The 21922-nt window shown below is 43.5% G+C and overlaps 1 protein-coding gene across 1 annotated transcript in view; it reads right to left on the reverse strand.

The window, feature by feature from the left end:
• KIF5C (kinesin family member 5C) overlaps positions 1-21922 on the reverse strand; it is a 166169-nt gene that overhangs the window by 59124 nt on the left and 85123 nt on the right. Inside the window, exons 10-11 of the mRNA XM_047771966.1 lie at positions 21468-21616; positions 10012-10160 (exon numbers count right to left, since the gene is read on the reverse strand). Of these exons, the coding sequence (XP_047627922.1) occupies positions 10012-10160; positions 21468-21616 (298 nt within the window). The remainder of the gene's footprint in view (positions 1-10011; positions 10161-21467; positions 21617-21922) is intronic.

Below are 21922 nucleotides of genomic sequence, written 5' to 3' on the forward strand. Positions count from 1 at the left end.
ATGTTTACCATCAGCTTCACACTCAGTTTGCTACAATCAGTAAGTGTCTGCCACATTCCAAGCCTCACCCAGTTCTCAGCCTGTAAAATGCATTCTGTGGAAATTCCCCAGGAAAACTGTCCTGCCAGAGGGAACTCCTCAAAAAAAAAAGGGGGGGGGAGGAGTTCCCTTTGTGCCTCAGTAGTTAACAAACCCAACTAGGATGCAGGTTTGAACCCTGGCCTTGCTCAGTGGTTAAGGATCCAGCACTGCCTTGAGCCATGGTATAGGTGGCAGATGAGGTCCAGATCCTGTGTTGCTGTGGCTGTGGTGTAGGCCGGCAGCTGTAGCTCCGATTCGACCCTTAGCCTGGGAACTTCCATTTGCCACCAGTGCGGCCGTAAAGAAAAAAAAAGCAAAAACAAATGACAGAAGAACTGAACTGCTAATCCATGGCTTCATGAAGAGTATATATCACATCTCAAGAAACTCACCTGAACACTGACTACACATTTATCTCAATACACACAAAGCACTTTGTGATGGGTTAGCTTTGCTGCTTGAAGATTCCGTTATTTCACTTAATAATCACAAAATGGTATGGTAGGCCTCCACATCAAATAAAATTAACCCTCAATGATTTCACCTTAGGATCACAGTTCCATGTGAAGGCAGTAATTTGAAGCAAAACCTGGAATAAATTATTACTTTGCCAAACACAAAACTGAGCCAAACTTTTTTTTCTCTTGAAGCTCAACTAGACTGTACTATACCTGAGGCTTTTTCTAAAATTATTAACCTGAAACAAAACCAGAATATCAGAGCAGCCTTTGAACTGAACCTGAACCAAATCAATATTTCATTCAGTTCCAATTCCTGGTTTAAAAGCATCCATCAGCAACCTTAGTGTGCAGTCAGGATTTCATCCAATTAAAGGACCTATATTCTCTACAGCCTGCTAATAAATCCCTGGGCTATAAAAGGAGTATCATGTTCTACTTCCTAATAATTTTTTTTGGCTTTAAAACATATATATATATATAAAATGATGCATATAATTATACACATACATAATGAGGTATATAATTATAAATAAATATATATGTAAATATCTTTTTCTAACTGTAGAGTATATATTAAAACTTGAAAGCCCTCTCTCACCTCTGCTTCCCAATTCTGTTCCTCCTCTAGAGAATTTCACCACTAACACTTTTGTAAACATTCTTCCCCTACTTGTATCATGACTGTATGTCTAACTTTTCAGTCCTAGCTTCTGAAATTTGTGAACAGGGCAATCCAGTGCAGTATGAATGGATCTCTCAGCTAAGGAATGATAAAGATGAAATTCTCAACTGTGCTAGACCAGAAACCAGCCAGAACATAGTCCTATGTCCAGAGGTAAGATACAAAAACATTTGGAAGAAATAAAAACATTTCCTGTGTTGTTCAGTTCCAAATGGCCAGAGAGGCAGTGACAATGGTGAGGTTGGGGGGAGAGCTAAGGAGTTGCCCAGTGCATATTTCCATTCATCTGGGTGGGCAGGAGTCAGGAATACACCCTACAACTGTGCAGTGGTGACCTGCTCTAAGCAAATGTCATGGGCTTGACACCCCACCCCACCCCCACCCAAAGCTGCTCTCTTCTCCCACCGAGAAATGACAGCATCATCGAGTACTGGGGTTGTCCCAGATTAGAGAGGTTCAAGAAGCTATCCAAGGCTGCTCTGTGGCACCTGGAAAGGGACCAACAGATGCTGCATAAACACGCTTGGCATCATGGCGTGATGCTCAGCCACAGTGCACCTTCTACAGCTCTAGCTCATCACAAGCCCCACAAAAAAGCCTTTGCTTTTTTGCAAAGGTGAGGACATAACAGTGCCTTTAACACAGCATTGTTCTAAACATTAATTACAAGAGTATGTGTAAGAAGCACAGAAGTCTGTCTCTTACCCCCTCCTCTGCCTGGCAATCTGTCAACTCTTTAGGTTTTGCAGAGCAATTATTATTATTTTTTTTACTTATCCTGAGACTAGTTGTTTCTGGGGTCTTCACAATACCTTTGGCGGTGGTTAGGGCTCAGGTCCCAAAGTAAAACACTGTATAGCTATGTAAGTGCCTTTGGGCTTTATTCTTACTATTGTGAAAACAATATCTGAAACCTAGAGCAGACTTTCCGGTTTCCCTTGAGCAATTCTCTGGATCAAAGCATTAGCACATCTCCCATAAAGCTACTTCTAAACAGCGAGCCCTTCCCAGTTTTTATTCTAAAGGTCAGGCAGTCGGGATTATTTTTTGCAGCAGCCGCTCAGGCCGAGAAGAACAAAGCAGCAACATGCAGGAACAAAAGCAGCAGGCGTCTGGGAGAGAGCCCAGCTCCTGCCCGGAGAGGAACCAAGAGCCAGTTTTCTCAAACACTGCCGTCCTTCAAAGGACGGAGAAAATGACTTCCAGAAGCGTCCCTGGTAACTACGCTGTCCAGCTCACAAACACGTCTGGGGATTGTAAATTCCCAACACTAGGCAGGACCCGACACTAGGCAATCTGTCTCCATGGCAATCTCACGGTGTTAATGGAGAATATTCCCTGCACTGCAGTGGACCGGGTCTCCCGAGAAGCCCCCGCGAGGTGATTACGGAATAACGGATCATAACACGGAAGACGGCAGCAAATAAACCCTGGAGAAATAATGCCCTAAATTCTGGTGGTGGGAGAACAAGAAAAAGACCACAAACAAAGATTGGCATCTATTTTTATTTGTCTTCTCCTTTGCACAAAAAGCAAATTTCTCTTCATTTACCCCTGCAGTCCACAGGGAAAGACCTTATAATATTATAAAGCATTTGATATTCTAAAATGAACCCCCCCCAAGAAACATTTCCCTTCTTTAAATAAGCATTCTGGCATTTCCTATTGTCAGATATAATTACCTTTAAGGACTGAAAAGATTTGTGTGTACACAGGAGCATTGGCTTGGAGCATACCTACAAGGTTTGCAGAGCATTTTAATTATAAAATGAAAACCCCTAGAGGGCATAAATAACGTTTCCACAAAAAGTGGAAATCCATCAATTGCAATAAACAAGAATGACAGACTAATCAAAAATTCTTGTTAGGGCTATTAGTTAAAAATTCTAAAACAGGCTTTTTACATTTTGGGGTTTTTTAAAAAAGAAAAAAAAAAGAGCTAGAAAGAAAACCATTAGACTGCCAGTAATTCATTAAAATTTCACACATGAAGTAGCAACAAGCTAGTTATCCTTTTCATAAGTTGAGTCTCTAAAGCCTCTGGGGAATAGAGAAAGGTAATTGCCTTCTCTCTGCAACCCCAGGGCAAAGATTGGCTGGTCACTCACAGCTTCTGCCAGAAACCCGATCAGATCTGGCAAAGGAGGTGCTTTCTTCTAATACCAATTAAACAGGCCCAATGGCAGACCTAATGGTAGGTATTTCTATAGCAAAGAAACTAAAAGGAAATCTTAAGTTGCCAGATCGGTGGAGCTGCTGGATACACGATGTCAGGATATAAATGGGAAGTTTTTTTTAAAAAAATCATTCCTTTATGGGATCATTTTGCATGCAAATAGCATGTTTTACCCTAGTTCCTCAAAATACTGTGAGAGGGAGTTCCCGTCGTGGCGCAGTGGTTAACGAATCCGACTAGGAACCATGAGGTTGCGGGTTCGGTCCCTGCCCTTGCTCGGTGGGTTAACGATCCGGCGTTGCCGTGAGCTGTGGTGTAGGTTGCAGACGAGGCTCGGATCCCGTGTTGCTGTGGCTCTGGCGTAGGCCAGTGGCTACAGCTCCGATTAGACCCCTAGCCTGGGAACCTCCATATGCCGCGGGAGCGGCCCAAGAAATAGCAACAACAACAACAACAAAAAAGACAAAAGACAAAAAAAAAATACTGTGAGAAGCTTAAGACATTGTCTAGACCCTTGTACAGTAATTTTCTAAAAAACTGGTCACCTGGACTCTGCATCCTCTTTTTGGTCTCCTGGCCACAGTATTCTCCTAGTAGTCAGTATTTCTATTAGTGTTCGGTTGTGCTCTCAAAAGAAGGAAGGGTTTAACAAATTAGATAGATCTCCCAATGAAATGCCAACTTCTACTGTAATCATGAATCCAAGAGGGGGGCCAGCCTCTTCTACACATTTAATGCCCAAAGAGAAAACTGTGTTCCACCTACGGAGGCCATGCAGTTCCTCAGAGCCCAGGATCAGATTTAGCTAGTCAAGCAAACCAAGCCTGCTGGCTGGGTGGGTTTTAAATTTGGAGAACCAATCTGCTCTAGAGATTGCTGATTCTTCCACACCTCCTCAGCCTGGGATGAAATAATTTCTTTGCATAACTTCTACAAATGGGGTAAATCTTCATCCACTGTTAGTATTATATTTAATTATGCAAGAGATGCTGCAGATATGCAATATTTCATACCAGGTCATTTCCCTATAGTTCTGACACCTGGATTTTCAGGGCCTCTTTCTCTGACTTAAGTCCTTGTAAAAAGTTATTTTTTTTTTAAGGACAAAATTCAAAGAAGTAGAAGAAGGCATGTGTAAAGACTGACCTGGCAGCAACTGGGAGCTCTGGACTCAAGCCCCCTCTAAGTACCATGCCCCAGGGCCTTCAGCCCTCCTTCTCCATCCTTCTGTCAAGATTTTTCTTGAGGGATTGGGGTTGGGGAGGGGGCAGCTGTAATTCACTCTGAATTCAAATTCTATCCCCATTTATAGGATGGTTCGAGCCCCTTCCATACATATGATCAACCAGTAACAGAGCTTAAAAAAAAAAAAAAAAAAAAGACCCTATTTCTGACAAGTGCCCACTCCCTCTGTCTGTCCTAAAACAAGTAGGATGAACAAATTTCCATGAGGCTAAAGTTGCCAACAAGAGCCTCCAGATTCAAAGAAACACTGCCCGTTGATTTCAGCCCACAAGATGTCACTAGTAGATTGTGTGGAATTGTGTTGTTTTTTCAGCCACTCAACACCTGTTCTCACAACAGCACTGTTGCGGGAGGAATTAACCCTTCTGGTGCGTGCAGTCTTGGTCAGACAACACATCAGGGGGCCCTGTCCTTCCCCAGACAAACACACACCCCTTGCAATACCCCCATCTTTCCAGGGCTGCTGGGTCTCCAGCATACAAGGCAAGGATAAAAAGACATTCAGAGGGGATTCACTCCAGGTGTGGCCCCTTATAAACCCGATTCCTCGGCTGTTCTTTCCGTTCTGCGAGTCATTCACAGGCTTTTTTTTTTTTTTTTTTAGGGCCACTGGTGCCGCATATGGAAGTTCCCAGGCTAAGGATCAAATCGGAACTACAGCTGCTGACCTATGCCAGAGCCACAACAGGATCTGAGCTTCATCTGCAACCTACACCACAGCTCAGGGCAAAGCCTGATCCTTAACCCACTGTGCGAGGCCAGGGATCAAACCAGCATCCTCATGGATACTGGTTGGGTTTGTTACTACTGAGCCACAATGGAAACTCCCCAGGATTTTTTTGTTTAACCAAAGGATAGCTGATTTACAATGTTGTGTTAGTTTCAGGTGTACAGTAAAGTGATTCAGTTATACATATATACTCTTTCAGATTCTTTTCCATTATAGGTTATTTCAAGATAATGAATATTGTTCCCTGTTTTCTCTTTTTGTTTAAGCCGGCAGGACCCACACTGGCTCAGTGGGGAATGAAGCCAGGAGAGTGGTTAGTTCTCCTCACTCTTGCTTTATAAAAACAAAGCATGCCCCTCACCCCACCCCGAAAGCCCCATGCACATACCTGCATGGTTGTGGCAGGAATGAATTAAGGCTCGGTGCATTATGTGCGTGACGAGTCACAGGCCATATCCTGAGAATCAGTGAGAATCTACTACACCCAGAGGAGAAAACGGCCAGGCTTGCATTCTGAAGTAGCCCATTAAGCTACGAGGACAGGTCTGGGGAGTGGGGACCAGCCTACAAGCATGTAATAGGATAGTATTTCACAGCTTTTGAACGACTTTGAGCAGGGAACGCTCTCTCCTGTGGTGAAATATATCAGGTGTACCTCCCTTCACTTACTTACAGTATCTGCCTGGACCTGATTAGCTGATGAGACAGCATATTATTTTACCTTTCCTCCTCCTCCATATTCCTACCTCATTCTGGATAACAGCAAACAGGAAAAGGCACAAGCGTGCACACAGAGTCATGCTTTTCTTTGCTACACTCCTCCTCTCCTGCTCTCCCACAGCTGGAGTGGAGTGGCCAAAGTTTTAAATGATAAACACCATGCAAGGGAGATCTCTTTCCCACAGGAGAGGGCACACAGCTGACAATGCTTCTTTATTGTGATCTGATGGCAACATGGAAATAGCCACATGCAGGTGTCACTGAGGTGGGCTCAGAGCCTGCCTCTCACAAGTTTAGAACCAATGTGAGTGTCAAATTTCAAAAGAAATCTGGAAATATCCTGCCACTTGGCTCTTAGTGGAGGACACTGCCTCTTTTCTTTAATCCACCTTTCAAAATCCCTGCTCTCTAGTTGAGACAGCCCAGCCGTGCTCTCAGGACTGTGAAGAACCAGGATGCTCAGGTCACTGGGAAAGGAATTCCAGCCCCTTTCTTTCACACTCGTCTGCCTAAGCACAAACCACTAGGGCTGCATGCAGGTTGCAGCCAGAACAGAAAGGGAATGAACTTAGGAATCAAGGGCCCTACAGAGCCACCTTAAGCAAGTCTATTCTGCCCCCCAGGGATGCTAGAGGATTAAACACCCAGCCTAGGAGTTCCCATTCTGGTGTAGCAGAAATGAATCCAACTCGTATCCATGAGTATACAAGTTCAATCCTTGGCCTCACTTGGTAGGTTAAGGATCCGGTGTTGCCTGGAGCTGTGATGTAGGTTGCAGACGCAGCTCGGATGCTGCATGGCTGTGGCTGCGCTTTAGGCTGGCAGTTGCAGCTCCGATTCAGCCCCTAGCCTGGGAACTTCTATATGCCATGGGTGCAGCCCAAAAAAGCAAAACAAAACAAAACAAAAAACCCTGCCCAGCCTAGGAACAGGACAGAAAACATGTGAGGGGTGGGTTGGGGGAGGTGGATGTGCAGTTAATCCTTGAAATAGTCCTTCACTCACACCTGGTCAAAGGACCACTCCACAGGGCCTCCACTTGCCTCACTTCCTGCCTGAAATCTGTATACCACTAGAGAAGATTCTCTACACAGCCACAGACATGCGGGATCCGAGCTGCATCTGGAAAACTTGCGCTTCCAGAAGGAAAAAAAAAAAATCTTTAAAACGTAAATGTTCGCTTTCAGGAAGGAGAGCTTAGGAGTTCTCCCTTCTAATCACTCAGTGATTATATGGGGATGGTGTGTGTGGGGTTATGGGGGGGTGTCTCTCAGGACTCCCTCCCTCTTCTCCTCCCTATTCTCTCTTCCACAGAACCTATGCCTTTGATTACCTCCTAAGATCCATGACTCTCACGTTTCCTGCTGCAGCTCAGGCAGCTCCTCTGAGCTGCAAGACACTCAGACCTACCTTCTTATTTGGCATTTTCACCCGGATATACCACAAGCACCTCAAACTCCCCTCCTCATCTCCCAGGTCTCCAGTCCAGTTCTTCTAGTGTTTCCTGTTTCAGTGAACTGCTCTGCTCTCCATTCAACTTGGCAAATTGACACTCGCTCTCCCTACAGCCAGCTCCTCACCAAGCCCTGATTTCACCTCCTAAATATCTCTCTGGTCCCTCATTCTTGCTCTCCTTTCCACTGCTTTATCTCTCAATTCAACAACTGTCATCTCATCCTCGGAGGGTCCCAGCCTTTCTCCACGCCCTCTAGTCCATTCTCCAATACAAACAAGACCTTCAAAAATGCAAGTTTTAGTATATGATCTGCAGCTTAATATCCCTGAATGGCTTCTCACTGATTCCAAGATAGTGATCAAAATCCTGAATGAGGACTACATAGCCCTGCATGGGCCAGCCTACCCGTCTTGCCCATCTCAGGCTGGTGCTCCCCCAACCCCAGCTCTCCACACTGGCCTTCAAACTCCTGCCCCTCAGGGCCATTATAAACATGCCCTCCCATTCCACCCCCACTTCCACCCTCATCACCTATTTTACTCAGCTAACTGCTCTGTTTCTCTCAGATTTTACTCCCTACGTCTCTTACTGGGAGAAACCCTCACAGACTTCTGAGTCAAGCTCAGGGCTCTCTCAGAACCTTATACTTTCCCATCTTGGTATGCGGCACAGACTAGCATCACATGTTTACTGGTCATGGCTGGAGCCCACCTTCCCCATCAGCCTACAAGCTCTGTGAGGGCAGAGACCATGTCTGACAGCTCACCCCTGGATCTCTAACACTGCCTTAAACACACCTTTACTTAACATACATTTATGAAAGTCATGCCAGAAACCATAGATTAGTTTTCCCCAATTATGTAAGTTAAGGGCTTAGGTAGGACCTCACCCTACAGGGCATGGAAAACAGTACATTTCTGAGATCTACAAGGTGGATGAAGTGGGACAAAGAATTAAGATGATGTCAAGCAGACAATCTGAGATCAGGGGAGAGTGCCCCAAAGAGATGTGAGGCATGAGCATGGAGGCGAACAGAGCAGTGGGTACACCCTGGAGAACAGTTGACAGAGGGCTGGAGAACTGGAGGATGGAAGCTTGGCAAGGGACAGGAAAGAAAAGAGAAAAAACAAGGCGAGTTGCCCACACTGCAGTGTTTCTGGGGCCAGTCCCCCCTCCCTTTACCAAAAGGTTTTACAGAATGTTCCAGTTGCCCAGGAGAGAAGTGACCCAAGAGGATCCCATAAATAGAACAAAATTTCACACGGCCACTTCCTGCCTGGCCCAGCACCCCTCTCTACTCTCCTACTCCAGCCAAATGGCAAGGAATCATCCACCAGCCACAGGTGCTGAATTATTCAATTATTCTAGAAGCTTTCAAAACATGTGTGCAGCTAGAAAATGTCCCCAAGAGAATCACATTATTTAGGCTACCAGGCCAATTCTTGAACCTTTCTTGAATCCCCTTTGCCATGTAATTGTTTTTCAATTGAATAGTAGTTCATTGCTACCCCACCCTTGCTAGCAAAAACAGTGGCAAACATAATCACAAGATGGTCTGCTGCTAAATCTGCAATCGTGAGCAGGTGGTTTACCTCCCCATCCTGCACAGCAGCCCCCAGGCTCCTACACTTACCCAAGACTGAGATCTGACACAGCACCTGAAATAAATACCAAACCCAGCAGCAGAGGATCTGAAGAGTGACCTCCAACTATCCACTATCCCCCTATACATCAGCCTGCCTTGTTTTAGTTTAAAAAAGAAAAAAAAAAACAAAAAACAAAAAATGGACTTCCACTCTCTAGCCTCTATCACAAAGTGAAAGCCACTGAAATAATCTGTCTGCGCTTGGATCAGGAAACCCCTCTTCAACACCTCACCCACAACCCACCCACCACTGCATGTCAGCTCTCTGAGATATTTTCCTCAAGTAGAACAAACCAAAGAGAATATTTTAGGGAAGAAGAGAAACGAGTCATGAAACAAGCCTTTAAGACTCCATTTTAGGACAGAACTTCTTCAGGAATCTTCTATTTCTGGCTCTGAAGAAGCAGAGCATGAAGATGCGTTGGGCAAGAAAATGCAAATATTGGCCGGAGGTGACTTTTAACCCCAAATCAATTATAAAACTCGCATAGGAGAGAATGACATTTTTCATTTAATCAAAAGCAATCAGAGCACCAAAGTCTCAGGCTCTGCCCTCTAAACCTCAAATGTGGCTACCAGAGGTTAATTCCAGGGGTGGCAAGAGGTGCATCTCATTGGAAATAGATTAAGACAACCTGGCAAACAGTCACTTGCCCACACGAAGAATCTATGTCAACCTCAGGGATAAGAAAACATCTGCAAGGCAGAACCAAGCTCCGCCATCACACTCTCTTTCCCAAATGTCCCAGGATGCCAACTGTCATAGCAAAAACAAAGTACACACCCATGCCTGTCATCCTCTTGTTCTTCCTTACCATTTCTCCATCTGTTCAGCTCCATCTCCAGATGCTGGATAACATTCTTCAAAGTCTTGTTTTTCTCTTTCTCTTTTTCGTATTTCTTCTTCCATTCTTCTGCTGTCAGTTCCAGGTTCACAGAAACTGTATTTTTGATGGTCTTAGCCCTGGGTGAAAACATATGGGAAAAATTCTGAGCATAGCTACTAACATTTATCCAATCAGGAATATAATTCAGACTCTATTTCTTTTTATGCCAGAAAACTAGGACTTGGGGAGCAGGAGGGATCCTGCACTTTTACCTACTACCCTCCACTTCTATTATAATGGCACCATTACTCAGAAGGTTCCAAACTCACCTTGTCCTTGTTTTTGTCCTTTACCTCCTGCCAGTCCCTAAATCCAATGTATTTTCATTCAACTTGTCTCCTGGGGTCATTCTTTCTCTCTTCCCCATCACCATCTCTATCCCCTTAGCTACCACCTTAGTCTATGTTCTCAGCACTAATTTATGGTGACAGCCTTTTTCAAACATGCAGCATCCCCCTTTAAGCATTTTGCATACCCCTGCCAGATTCATCTGCCCAAGGAGTTTCCTTTCAATTCAAGTCACATCAATGAAACACTGGGGATACACCAGACAAATGAGACAAGGTCTCTGGCCTTAGCGCTTATGGTTTTCTCGTACCAATAAACACACAGCCTAAATCAATTGTTTCTCTTCCTTCCATTTGGTACCTAGAATAATCAACACATGCATCACAGGACACATGGGTCACAATCCACTCAGGCTGGCTAGGTTAAACCATTGCTCCTTGCTGAGCACACCCCTACCCACCCACACAACTGTCACCAAGCAGGAGAAGAGGGCCTGTTCTCAGATCACCCCATTTTTCAAGAAAAGTCAGAAACTGAGATTTGCATTTGTATCTCCCAGTTTAAAACAATTTTTCAAAATGATGTGTGGGGGGAGTTCCTGTCGTGGCTCAGCGATTAACGAACCTGACTGGCATCCATGAGGATGCAGCTTTGAGCCCTAGCCTCGCTCAGGGGTTAAGGATCCCATGTTTCTGTGGCTATGGTGTAGGCTGGCAGCTACAGCTCTGATGGGACTTCTAGGCTGGGAACCTCCATATGCCAGTGGGAGCGGCCCTAAAAAGACAGAAAGACAAAAAAAAAAAAATGATGTGTGGGACAAACAAACATGACTAATGGCTACCATTTTCCCACTTGTGGCGTAAGAGCTGGAGTGACCTCTTAGGGCAATGGCCTGGGGGAAGTGTGATGCCACGAGGGATGTTTGGACAGTACCTCGAGGGAGCAAGAGGTGAGAGCTAAGCCAGTGGTGGCTCCAGTCAGCACTAAAAGCAAAATACATTGAGACACCTACTTATGCACAGAAATGAACACATGCAAGCAGACTTGTCCAATTAAAAAGTAAATTGAAGATGGCAGAATTCCTTGTACTCTGAACTTATTAAGAAGTAAAACCTTCATTTAAAAAGATGTGATATCCTGATTTATTTGCTACTGACTTTTTCATTTTAAACTCCCACCAGTTCTGTCCTGTCATATTTGCCAGCACTATCTGATGTGTGATTCAGGTTAATTACTGTTGTCATGAAATGACATTTTGGACATGACTTCTATTTCAGTGAAAGAAATTCAGCAGTCCTCACCAGTGCTGCAGATGTCATTCGAAAAATTAATTCCTAAAGCAGACAACTAAATAACCAAACTGTCAAAAGGGGAGTTAAACGATTTCAATGTAAGACTCCACTTAAGAATTAGTATAATTCTCCCTTGCTTACTGTAGCTTAAGGCTGCTGTCCCCAGAAGTGCTTCAACTCTCATTTTTCAAATGGCAGCAATTTTATTGCTACTTTAAAGACTATGCCAGTATGACACTCTCACCTCACCTTCTGACATCCTCAGGCGTGTCATGAGCATTTCTCAGATACCAGCACAAATCCAGCAGCATTCCATTAACAACTTAGTTAAATCAGGAAGTGAAAAATAACCTACGGCTAAAATGCTTGTGGACATTTAAGGGTATACGCTGAGGCTACTAATCTTCTTTTTCATCATAAAGAATGTCTTGATGATTTCCAATGATACCAGAAAGGGAGGCCTACAGGATTTATGCGATGAGCAGACCCAACAAGGCTGTCACTGGTATAACTGCTCCTCATTCTCCAAGTCCTTTTAAGTTGTTGAGAAAATTCTTTTCCTCCCACTTCTATTGTAATCAGAGTCCTGGCCGAAAATCATCTACTCAAATTGAGAAGACTTTAACAAAGGTTGGAAGAGGTGATGGGAAATAACAAGGGATAATGTGTACCCCACATTAGTGATGGGGGAGCCATTATCACACTTAGGTTGAAGGGGGCCTAGAGGAAGGGAGTGATAAGAAGGCTGACCAAACTCAGATCTAGAGAACAAACCAGTGGTTATCAGTGGGGAGAGGAGAGAGGGGAGGAGCAAGCTGTAGGTAAGGGAAGTAATTTGCATACAAACTACTATGCATAAAATAAATAAGCTACAAGGGTATTGTACAGCACAGGAATAGAGTTAATATTTTATAACAATAACTATACACGGAATATGTCCTTTAAAAATTACGAATCACTGTACTGTATGCCTATAACTTGTGCAATATTGTATATCAACTTCAAATAAAAATAAATAAATACAATTTAAAGTCCTTAAAAAAAAAAGATGGTGCTGCCCAATGGAAGCTGTAACCACCTTTAATCTAGGAACACAACCAACCTAAAGTGATCCTGCAGGGAAGGAGTCACGAAAGTAATACCCTGACTTCACTCTCTTCTGTCCTTCTGACTTTCTGCCCATGTTCCTTCCTAATCGGTGGATCCTAACCGGAAGCCTGAGGCAAGGGAACCCATCGTAGTTGTCCAAACTGGTCACCGTCCCAGGACACAGAGCAGAGCAGAGATGGTACAAAAACAATCCAGAGAAGCAGATGGAAGATATACAACCCAACTCCTATCTGGAACTGAGAACAATGGTAGGAAACCATGTCTTGTACCATTGCTCTCGATGGACTTCATTCAGTGCCACATGAGGAAGAGCATCATGCCTCTCCATCTACTAAAGGCAGAATAGAAGAAAGCAGCTAACACTGATTGGGAGAGAGAGTAATTCTCCCCAAAAGTATTCTACTGATTTAAAATAATCTGAAATAAAACCCCAGGAGGTTTGCATGTGTATATAGAAACTGACAACTAGTACTCAGCCATAAAAAAGAATGAAATAATGCCATCTGAAGCCACATGGATGCAACTACAGATTCTCATACTAAGTGAAGTAAGTGAGAAAGACAAATATATGATATCACTTACATGTGGAATCTAAAATATGGCATAAATGATCCTATCTATAAAACAGAAACAGACTCACAGACATACAAAACAGACTTGTTCTCTATGGGGAGGAAGTGGAATTGACTGGGAGTTTGGGGTTAGTAGGTAAAAACTATTACATTTATAACAGATAAGCAATGAGGTTCTACTGTACAGCACAGGGAACTATATCCAGTCTCTTGGAATAGACCATGATAGAAGATAATATAAGAAAAAGGTGTGCATATACATTCACCCAAATGTACACTTTTCTGTACAGCAGAAATTGGCACAACACTGAAAATCAACTATAATTAAAAAATAAATATAAAAAATTGACAACCTGATTCTAAGATATATAAAAGAAATTTAAAAGGCCAAGAATAGCAAGCACCATTTTGAAAGACAAAGCTAGAGGATGCAATATCAACACTTATTATAGAGCCACAGTGATTAAAACTGATTAAATAGTCCAGCCACTTTAGAATAGAAACAGAATAGCTTCTCCAGAACAAGACACTCATAGGCACTTAGCTATACAGCCATTTGGTTTACAACGAAGGTGGCCATACAGCACTATGAGAAAGGATGGTCCTTTCAAATTATGTGGTGCTGGGGGTTGGGGAGGCCGATCATGAGCTTTATCAACTCTCCTAATAACATTAAAAATTCTATTACAGATGAATCATATGCATAAATGTGAAAGTTAAAACAAAGCCTCTAGAAGAAAACAGGAGAACACCTTCAAGACTTCGGGATAGGGAAAGATTAAATGTTCCCTAAATAGAACGGAAATAACAGATCAATTTGATTTCATTAAAATTAAAAACCCCTCTTTATTAAAAGTTACCATTAAAAGAGTTAAAACATAAGCTACAAAGTGGGAGAAGATATAAACAATCCATGCATCTGACAAAGGATTTACTCAGAATAACCCCTATATATCAATAAGAAAAAAGCAGACAGGGAGTTCCATTGTGGGGCAGCAGAAATGAATCCAACTAGTATCCATGAGGAGGCGGGTTTGATCCCTGGTCTTGCTCAGGGGGTTGGGGATCTGGTGTTGCCATGAGCTGTGGTGTAGGTTGCCAGAGCCCCTATAGCTGTTCCACCAGCTATAACCATAGCACACACTGAGAAAAATCCTAACCAAAAGGTAGTTAAGGGAAGAACCTTAATTAATATTACCACTTAACAGCAAGACCTACTTAGCACAGATGAGTCAAATCTTGAAGGTACAATGACCAGGGTATGTGTTTTGCAGTTTTTCTTTGTTTCAGCTTGCTTTAGAGAGTTAAGCACCACTTAAATAATATATGATCTAGGCTTGCACCAAATACATGTCTTCTCCCCATGAGAAGGGAACTAGGACCTAGTTTTCAAAAGACCTCAATGCTAATGAATGTTAACCACCTTTGGAGAAGGTAGATCAAGCCCAGCAGACAGAGAGCAGAGGCCACAGGACCTCTTACACATAGATCCCCACACAAAGACAGTTAAGTTCAAAAAAGGAGTCTATCAATATAGTTCACTGAAAGATGGAAGGAGGAAGACTCTGCCTCCCCGCCCTCACGTGCTCTGTTATGGCCTCTCCAGTTCCTCTGTCACTGAATTTGCTCAGAAACAAATGCCCAGGCTTCCCAGACTTCTCAGCTCAGTCTTCTCAATCGTGTCCATTCTACCACTTTCCTTAAGTCCCCATATGTGATAACACTCTATAATTTGGCAATTGACCCAACCCTTGTTGAACAGAAGTCCTAGAACCACTGGTTCACATCACTCTGCATCCTGATAAATCCCACCCTACCTATTTCCCCAGTAATTGCCCACACTCATACTTCCAGGCAAACATCTGTTCCAAACAATATAGAAACAACATACTGCTGGGGCTTCTTCAAATTACTGTGGCCTCCCCTGGAACAGCCAGAAAGATTTTTGTTCTTGGTATCTTCCTACCTCTTGTTTTCAGCATCTTCTTTCCCTCTCCAAGAGAGTACTAGCATTTGAACAAGGAGCTCTAAACAAGCCCACACCTTCAGTGCATGGAATAAATCCGTAATGTGTGATGCCCCGCTGTGAATGGTGTATGTGTTAGAGAGATAAAGAAACTGAGATCTCCCATTTGGTGGAACAGGGTGGTTCAGCATTCTTCTCTATGAATCAGGGTTCTCCAGAGAAACAGAACCAAGAGGATAGATGATGGTACATAGATGATAGAAGATAGGTAGATGTATAGATAGATATACCTTTTATCTATCTATCTATCTATCTATCTATCTATCTATCTATCTATCTACCTACCTACCTACCTACCTACCTACCTACCGGAATTGGCTTGCTAGAAACTCACACGGAAATCGATGTTGCTGTCTTGAGGCAGAATTTCTTCTTCTCCAGAAAACTTCAGTGTTTGCTCTTAAGGCCTTCATTTGATTAGAGGAGGCCCACCCATATTATGGAGGGTAATATATTTTACTTAAAGCCAACTGATGGTAGACATTAACCCCATCTACAAAATACTTTCATAGCAACACCTAGATTAGTGTTTGATTAAATTCTTGGCTACTACAGCCTAACCAAGTTAGCACATAAAACCATCACATATTCTCATCTGCTCCAGGTCCTTGTTCCCATATAACACACCTAAACTTCTCCTAGAAACATGACTGCCACAAAGCACCTTCCCACTTCCCAGTAAGGCCATTTCCCTGCTCGTGAGTGGAAGATAAAGGGAGAGAGGAATGAGAAGCTTTAAATTTTGTCTTCTGAAAAGCTCTAGTCTCTGGAGAAACATTAAATGATCTACTGCGATGAGGATTTGGCATCTGGTTAAACTGTCATCCACAGCATCTCTTCCTCCAAGAAAAAAATTAACCCTATTGGTGTTTTCGCCACCATCCCTCCAACAAAGGATGATTTGAGTCTTTCTCCATTTTATGTCAAAACTGTAGCCTTGGAGTTCCCGTCGTGGCGCAGTGGTTAACGAATCTGACTAGGAACCATGAGGTTGCGGGTTCGGTCCCTGCCCTTGCTCAGTGGGCTAACGATCCGGCGTTGCCGTGAGCTGTGGTGTAGGCTGCAGATGCGGCTCGGATCCTGCGTTGCTGTGGCTCTGGCGTAGGCTGGTGGCTGCAGCTCCGATTCGACCCCTAGCCTGAGAACCTCCATATGCCGCAGGAGCAGCCCAAGAAACAGCAAAAAAAAAAGACAAAAAAAAAAAAAAACTGTAGCCTCCCTAGGCCATGCGCTTGCTCTAGTCTTGCAGGAACTTGTCTCAGGCTCTGGGGACATGAATTTTGCATGCACACCACTCAGGCTCTGCCTAATCCAGCTGCTGTTAAACTGAGTATGAAATGGCACGATTTGGAGTTCTGTTGTGGCTCAGTGGGTTAAAAACCTGACAGTGTCTCTGAGGACGCAGGTTCAATCCCTGGCCTTATTAAGGATTAAGGGTTAAGGATCCAGCATTGCCATGGCTGTGGCATGGGACCCAGCTGCAGCTCCAATTTGACTCCTAGTCCAGGTACCTCGCAGGCATAAAAAGAAAAAGAAAAAAAAGAGAGAGAGACATGGCACAACTTTTTTAAAAAGTGCACATTAGGAAAAGAAAAAAAGAGTATTACTTTTCCTAAACTGTCACTTCTCCTTTCTCATTTAACATACAAATAAAACTTTGAATTATTCATGCTGGATCAATCAAAACTCTTGGTGTCAATGATGTGCTAATTCAGTCTTTTTCTAAACTGATTGGTCTGCCCCCTCAGGGATCCCTTTTCCCTCATTACCACCCCAAATCAAGGTACGTTAAATAGGCTTCCAAGATAATTGGGTGATTTGAGTCACTTCTAAAACTTAAAAGTATCCTTCTCGAATTGTGCTGTAGAAGTACTTTGGAAGAGTAATTAAAGACTAAAAAATGAAATGCTGGAAGCCAGATGAAAAAGAAAAATCAATGAAAGTGCTCTAATTTGAGTTCCCATCCCTTAAAGCAGAAAGTGTTCAGTTTCCTGACAGAGCACAGCTTTTTGACTCTCTGTTGCCTGGAAACTCAAGTGTTGCCTCCTTGACCAAATGAAAATGGCTCTCCTTCTTTCTGAGCACATGGCTGGGCATTCAGGGGCCTAGAGGAGACAGGCCTGACCCAACAGAGGAGCCAGAATCCATCATGAAACCAAGAAACAGACATAGTAAAATGTTTCCTTTAAATTCTAGCACCTATGGAGTTCCCGTCGTGGCACAGCGATTAACAAATCCAGCTAGGAACCATGAGGTTGCGGGTCCGATCCCTGGCCTTGCTCAGTGGGTTAGGGATCCGGCGTTGCCGTGAGCTGTGGTGTAGGTTGCAGATTCGGCTCAGATCCCGCATTGCTGTGGCTCTGCGTGGGCCGGCGGCTACAGCTCCGATTCGACCCCTAGCCTGGGAACCTCCATGTGCCGTGGGAGCGGCCCAAGAAATGGCAAAAAGACAAAAATAAATAAATAAAAACAAAAATAAAAATAAGTAAATTCTAGCACCTAATCTAGAATCCTGAAGAGTGTTGACTTGGTAGGCTGCCCTCAGGCATCTGTACACTGTCATGTTTCTACTGCTTCAAAGGCCCTCCTATTGTTTTATTCAGAACATCACTACAGTAGAACCAAGCAACAAATATGGACTTGCTTCATGTCCTTGAAAGAACCTTGTGGCAAGAACTAAGGAACTTCATGCTGCTCTTAGGTTCGGCTACCCCTGCAACAGGACGTAATGAACACTCGTTACACTGAATTTGGGAGGTGCCTGGCAGTCTTTTCTGAGTTCAAAGTGCTTAATCTCATTAGCTATCAGATACCATGTCTAATTCACTGTTCAGACTTGTGTCTGCTGTGTAATTGGGTTCAATGTGTGTATTTAACAATAAAGCAGACCTTGGCCCCACAGAGAAGTTAGATGCCCTTGAAGAATCCATTAACTCAAGGATGGAGGCAACTAAACCTCATGCATTTCTAATTATAGGCAGGAGAATTAACCAGACCTAAACCCGACCAAACTTCTGAACATCACGGTGTCATAGTTCAGCACCCGCCCTAATGTTCTAAGGAATATATAATACATAATAATCCTTAGATTCATCTGTTCCTTCATTTGACAACATTTATCTATAGGTCACCTACTGTGTCCTTGTCATTCTGGGTGCTTGTTGGGGCAAGTGATGCCAGTGATAAACTACTAGTCCCTGTCCTCACGGAGCCCAGTGTCCAGATGACTCTGATAAAAGATTGTAGACCAATGTCCTATTTCATAGGAAAACATAATTGAAATACTATTTATTTCCTAGAATCCCAAATTATTAGCAGCATTTCTTTAATCATTCATTCCAGAAATTTAATTCTACTCCTACGTCATTCAGTCCTCATCCTTATATCACAGCCGTTTCCTGCCCATTATGTCACCTGCAGTCAAGTCGCATTCATGACCATGACTTTTTCAAGTCTGCTGAAAGATGGAGGAAAGGGGAAACTTGGAATCACTGAACACCTCATTACATGCCAGCCCTTGTGCTAAGGAAAAACTGAAGCAACTCATTTAATCCTCCCAGCAATTATCAGAGGTAGGCATTATTTTATGTCTTCCTACTGGTGCAGAGACTGAAGCTCTGGAGAAGGAAACAAGAGAGAGAACAGGTTGGGGCAGAGTCTGCTTCAGACCCAAGAAACTGACCCCAGATGCCTGTGGTCATCAAAGTTTCCGATCAAGCAGCCTGCATGGATGAGGCTGTGGGTGAAATGACACAGCCTCCATCCTACAACATCCCACAAATTTAGTTATTTACTAGCTGTGTGGCCTTAGGAGCAGGACCAAATGGCTGAGAGCCTAAGCCTCAATTTCATCCCCTGTACAAAGGGGAGAGATGCCTATCTGATAGAATTTCTAGGAAGATGTTGATATGCCCAGCATGTGCTAGTTCCTTAAAAAAAAAAAAAAAAGTGCTGGAAGAGTTCCTGTTATAGTTGGGTAACAAATCCAACTAAATACCATGAGGATGAGGGTTTAATCCCTGACCTCGCTCAGTGGATTAAGGATCTGACGTTGCCGTGAGCTGTGGTGTAGGCCATAGACATGGCTTGGATCCTGCATTGCTGTGTCTGTGGTATAGGTGGCAGCTGCAATTCCAATTCGACCCCTAACCTGGGAACTTCCATACGCTGTGGACATGGCCCTTTAAAAACAGGGGGTGGGGTGGGGCTAGTGATAATGCTGATGCTCTGATGGCCTCACTGCGATCAGAAGAACATAATCATTCAGACTTATACCTAAAACCACCACCAGCAGCACCCTTCAGCCAAAGCCCGTGCCCCAGAAGGGCTCTGCCTTGCAGAGATTCAGAGTATTTTCGCTTTGTGGGTGAGACATTTTAAAAAAGAGATGTTCCCTTTAAAAATGCACTCAGTGTTGGTTTCCTCAAACAGTCTTCAGGGAAACTGTTAAAGCTTAAGCTGAAGAAACCAGGAGAGATGGGGCAGACAGAATGATCATCACGGTAATCTATATTTCCCACAAGCAGATAATAGTTTATAGATACCCCAAGACCCTTAGGAAAAGTAGCTGTTATCCTACTGCAATCTGTTGACTAGGCATTTGGCTGATGAAGGAAATGATTTGAGAGGAAGCAAAGGACCCAAATCCAATTTAAAAGGTATATTAGTTCTACAACAATTCAGCTTAATTATTATTTATTTAGACATCCCACAGGTGCCATGACTACGTAATTCTATGTTCTACTGAGAGTTCAGGAAATGACTGGGATTTAATGCAGTTTAAACAAGCCATAACAATCTCCCATCCAGAATGCCCACTGCCATCTGTCCTTTCTCTAGGCATCTTACACTATTTCTCAGGCATAACCACACAACATACTCCCAGGAGGAAGGCAGAGGGAAGGCACAAAGCAGCTGGAGCCCGCAGAGAACTGCTAACTTGTCTAAAGATCACACGGTGGTTTGAAGGGAATGATGACAGTAGAATCCACATCTCCCAACCTCAGGTCTGTGCTGAGCCCACTGGCACTGAGCATGCTCAGAGTGCCCCAATCCACAGCACCCAGGCACTCTAGCACCTGAGGTAGCCATGCAGGGAGGATGGGGCTGAACACCTTAACCTGAGGGACCATGCATGAAGGAGGTCAGGCCTTATGCAAGAAAGGAAGGAGTTTCCTTGGAGTTCCCTTGTGGTGCAGTGGGTTAAGGTCTGGAATTGTCACTGCAGCAGTTGAGGTTTGATGAAGGTTTGATCACTGACTTCTGCATGCCATGGGCGTGGCCAAATTAAAAAAAATGAAAGGAAGGGATAAACTAACCCATACCCGTGAATGTTGTTGTAGGATTACTGACTGTCCCTGCTGCCTACCTAGTAATACTTCCCAGACATCTAGGAAATCTTCAGATATTTTGGAAGACGAGATGATGGTTCCTTAGCGTATGTGCTGTATATCCTACTACCAGAGTGAATATTAGGATTTCTTTCCCCCGTCCTTTTATATTTATGCAACTACTCTTCATTCACATAAGTTTCAGTTGTTCTATCAGCAAATTTGCAATGGATCCCAAATACTAAAGTTGTTACTGGTGGTAATAGTATTACCAATCGTAGCTGGTAGTAACCAGGCTTGAGTTGAACACACTTGAAATCCTGTGAACCTGAAAGTTAGACTGAATCCATGAAGAACAAAAAGTAACACGCTACTGATTACCAACAATCACATTAATAATGAGCTTGAGTGTTTCTTTAGCATCATACCTTTGATAGGTATATTGCTGCCAATTATTACTATTATTATTATTATTGGTCACACCTGCAGTACGTGGAAGTTTCCCAGCCTGAAATGGAACCTTCACCACAGTTACAACCTGTGCCACAGCTGAGGCAATGCTGGATCCCACTGCACTACACAGGAACTTCTCCTGCCCATGATTGTAAAATGTTCCTGTGGCCGCAATAAATGATGCCTCTAGTTTACAGATCACCTGATAAATGCAATTTACTAACAGGCTGCTTCCTCCTGTTTCCTCTCTGACCACTGGCTCCTAACACCTAAGGTTCAGCTCAGAGCATAGATCATGAGCGACCACACCTACCTTTGTCCAAACATTAGTGTTGACTTGGTTTCAGCTTCATTGAAGACTGAGGGAGAACAACAAATCACAATGGTGGTTCTACAGTTCCCTCCCAGAGAGTCCTGAAGAATTCGAGTCATTTTGCTGTCCCGGTATGGCACGTGTGTTTTCTAATTAGGAAAAAAAAAATGGCTATTACAGCCCATTCAAAGGAAAATACAGAGGCAAGCAAGTTAGTGATGAGAAGTAGGCTAGAAATGCTAAATAAGAATCTGTTTCCTGGTCTTTGGATCTTGCCCATTCTAGGACCTGGGTCATATGAAATTAGCGTCACCATTCAAAGATCTGAATGGGCTTTATCTCCCAGCAAGCAGGGTGTCCATAACCAGGACACCCCCGGCCCTTTTCAAAGAGACACAGAATGAATCTCTAGGGTATATGGCAAAGAGAGTACATGGGTCCAAAAGGCAACTTCT

This window comes from Phacochoerus africanus, chromosome 3 (genome assembly GCF_016906955.1).
Source record: "Phacochoerus africanus isolate WHEZ1 chromosome 3, ROS_Pafr_v1, whole genome shotgun sequence".
In the NCBI taxonomy this organism is placed as follows: Eukaryota; Metazoa; Chordata; class Mammalia; order Artiodactyla; family Suidae; genus Phacochoerus; species Phacochoerus africanus.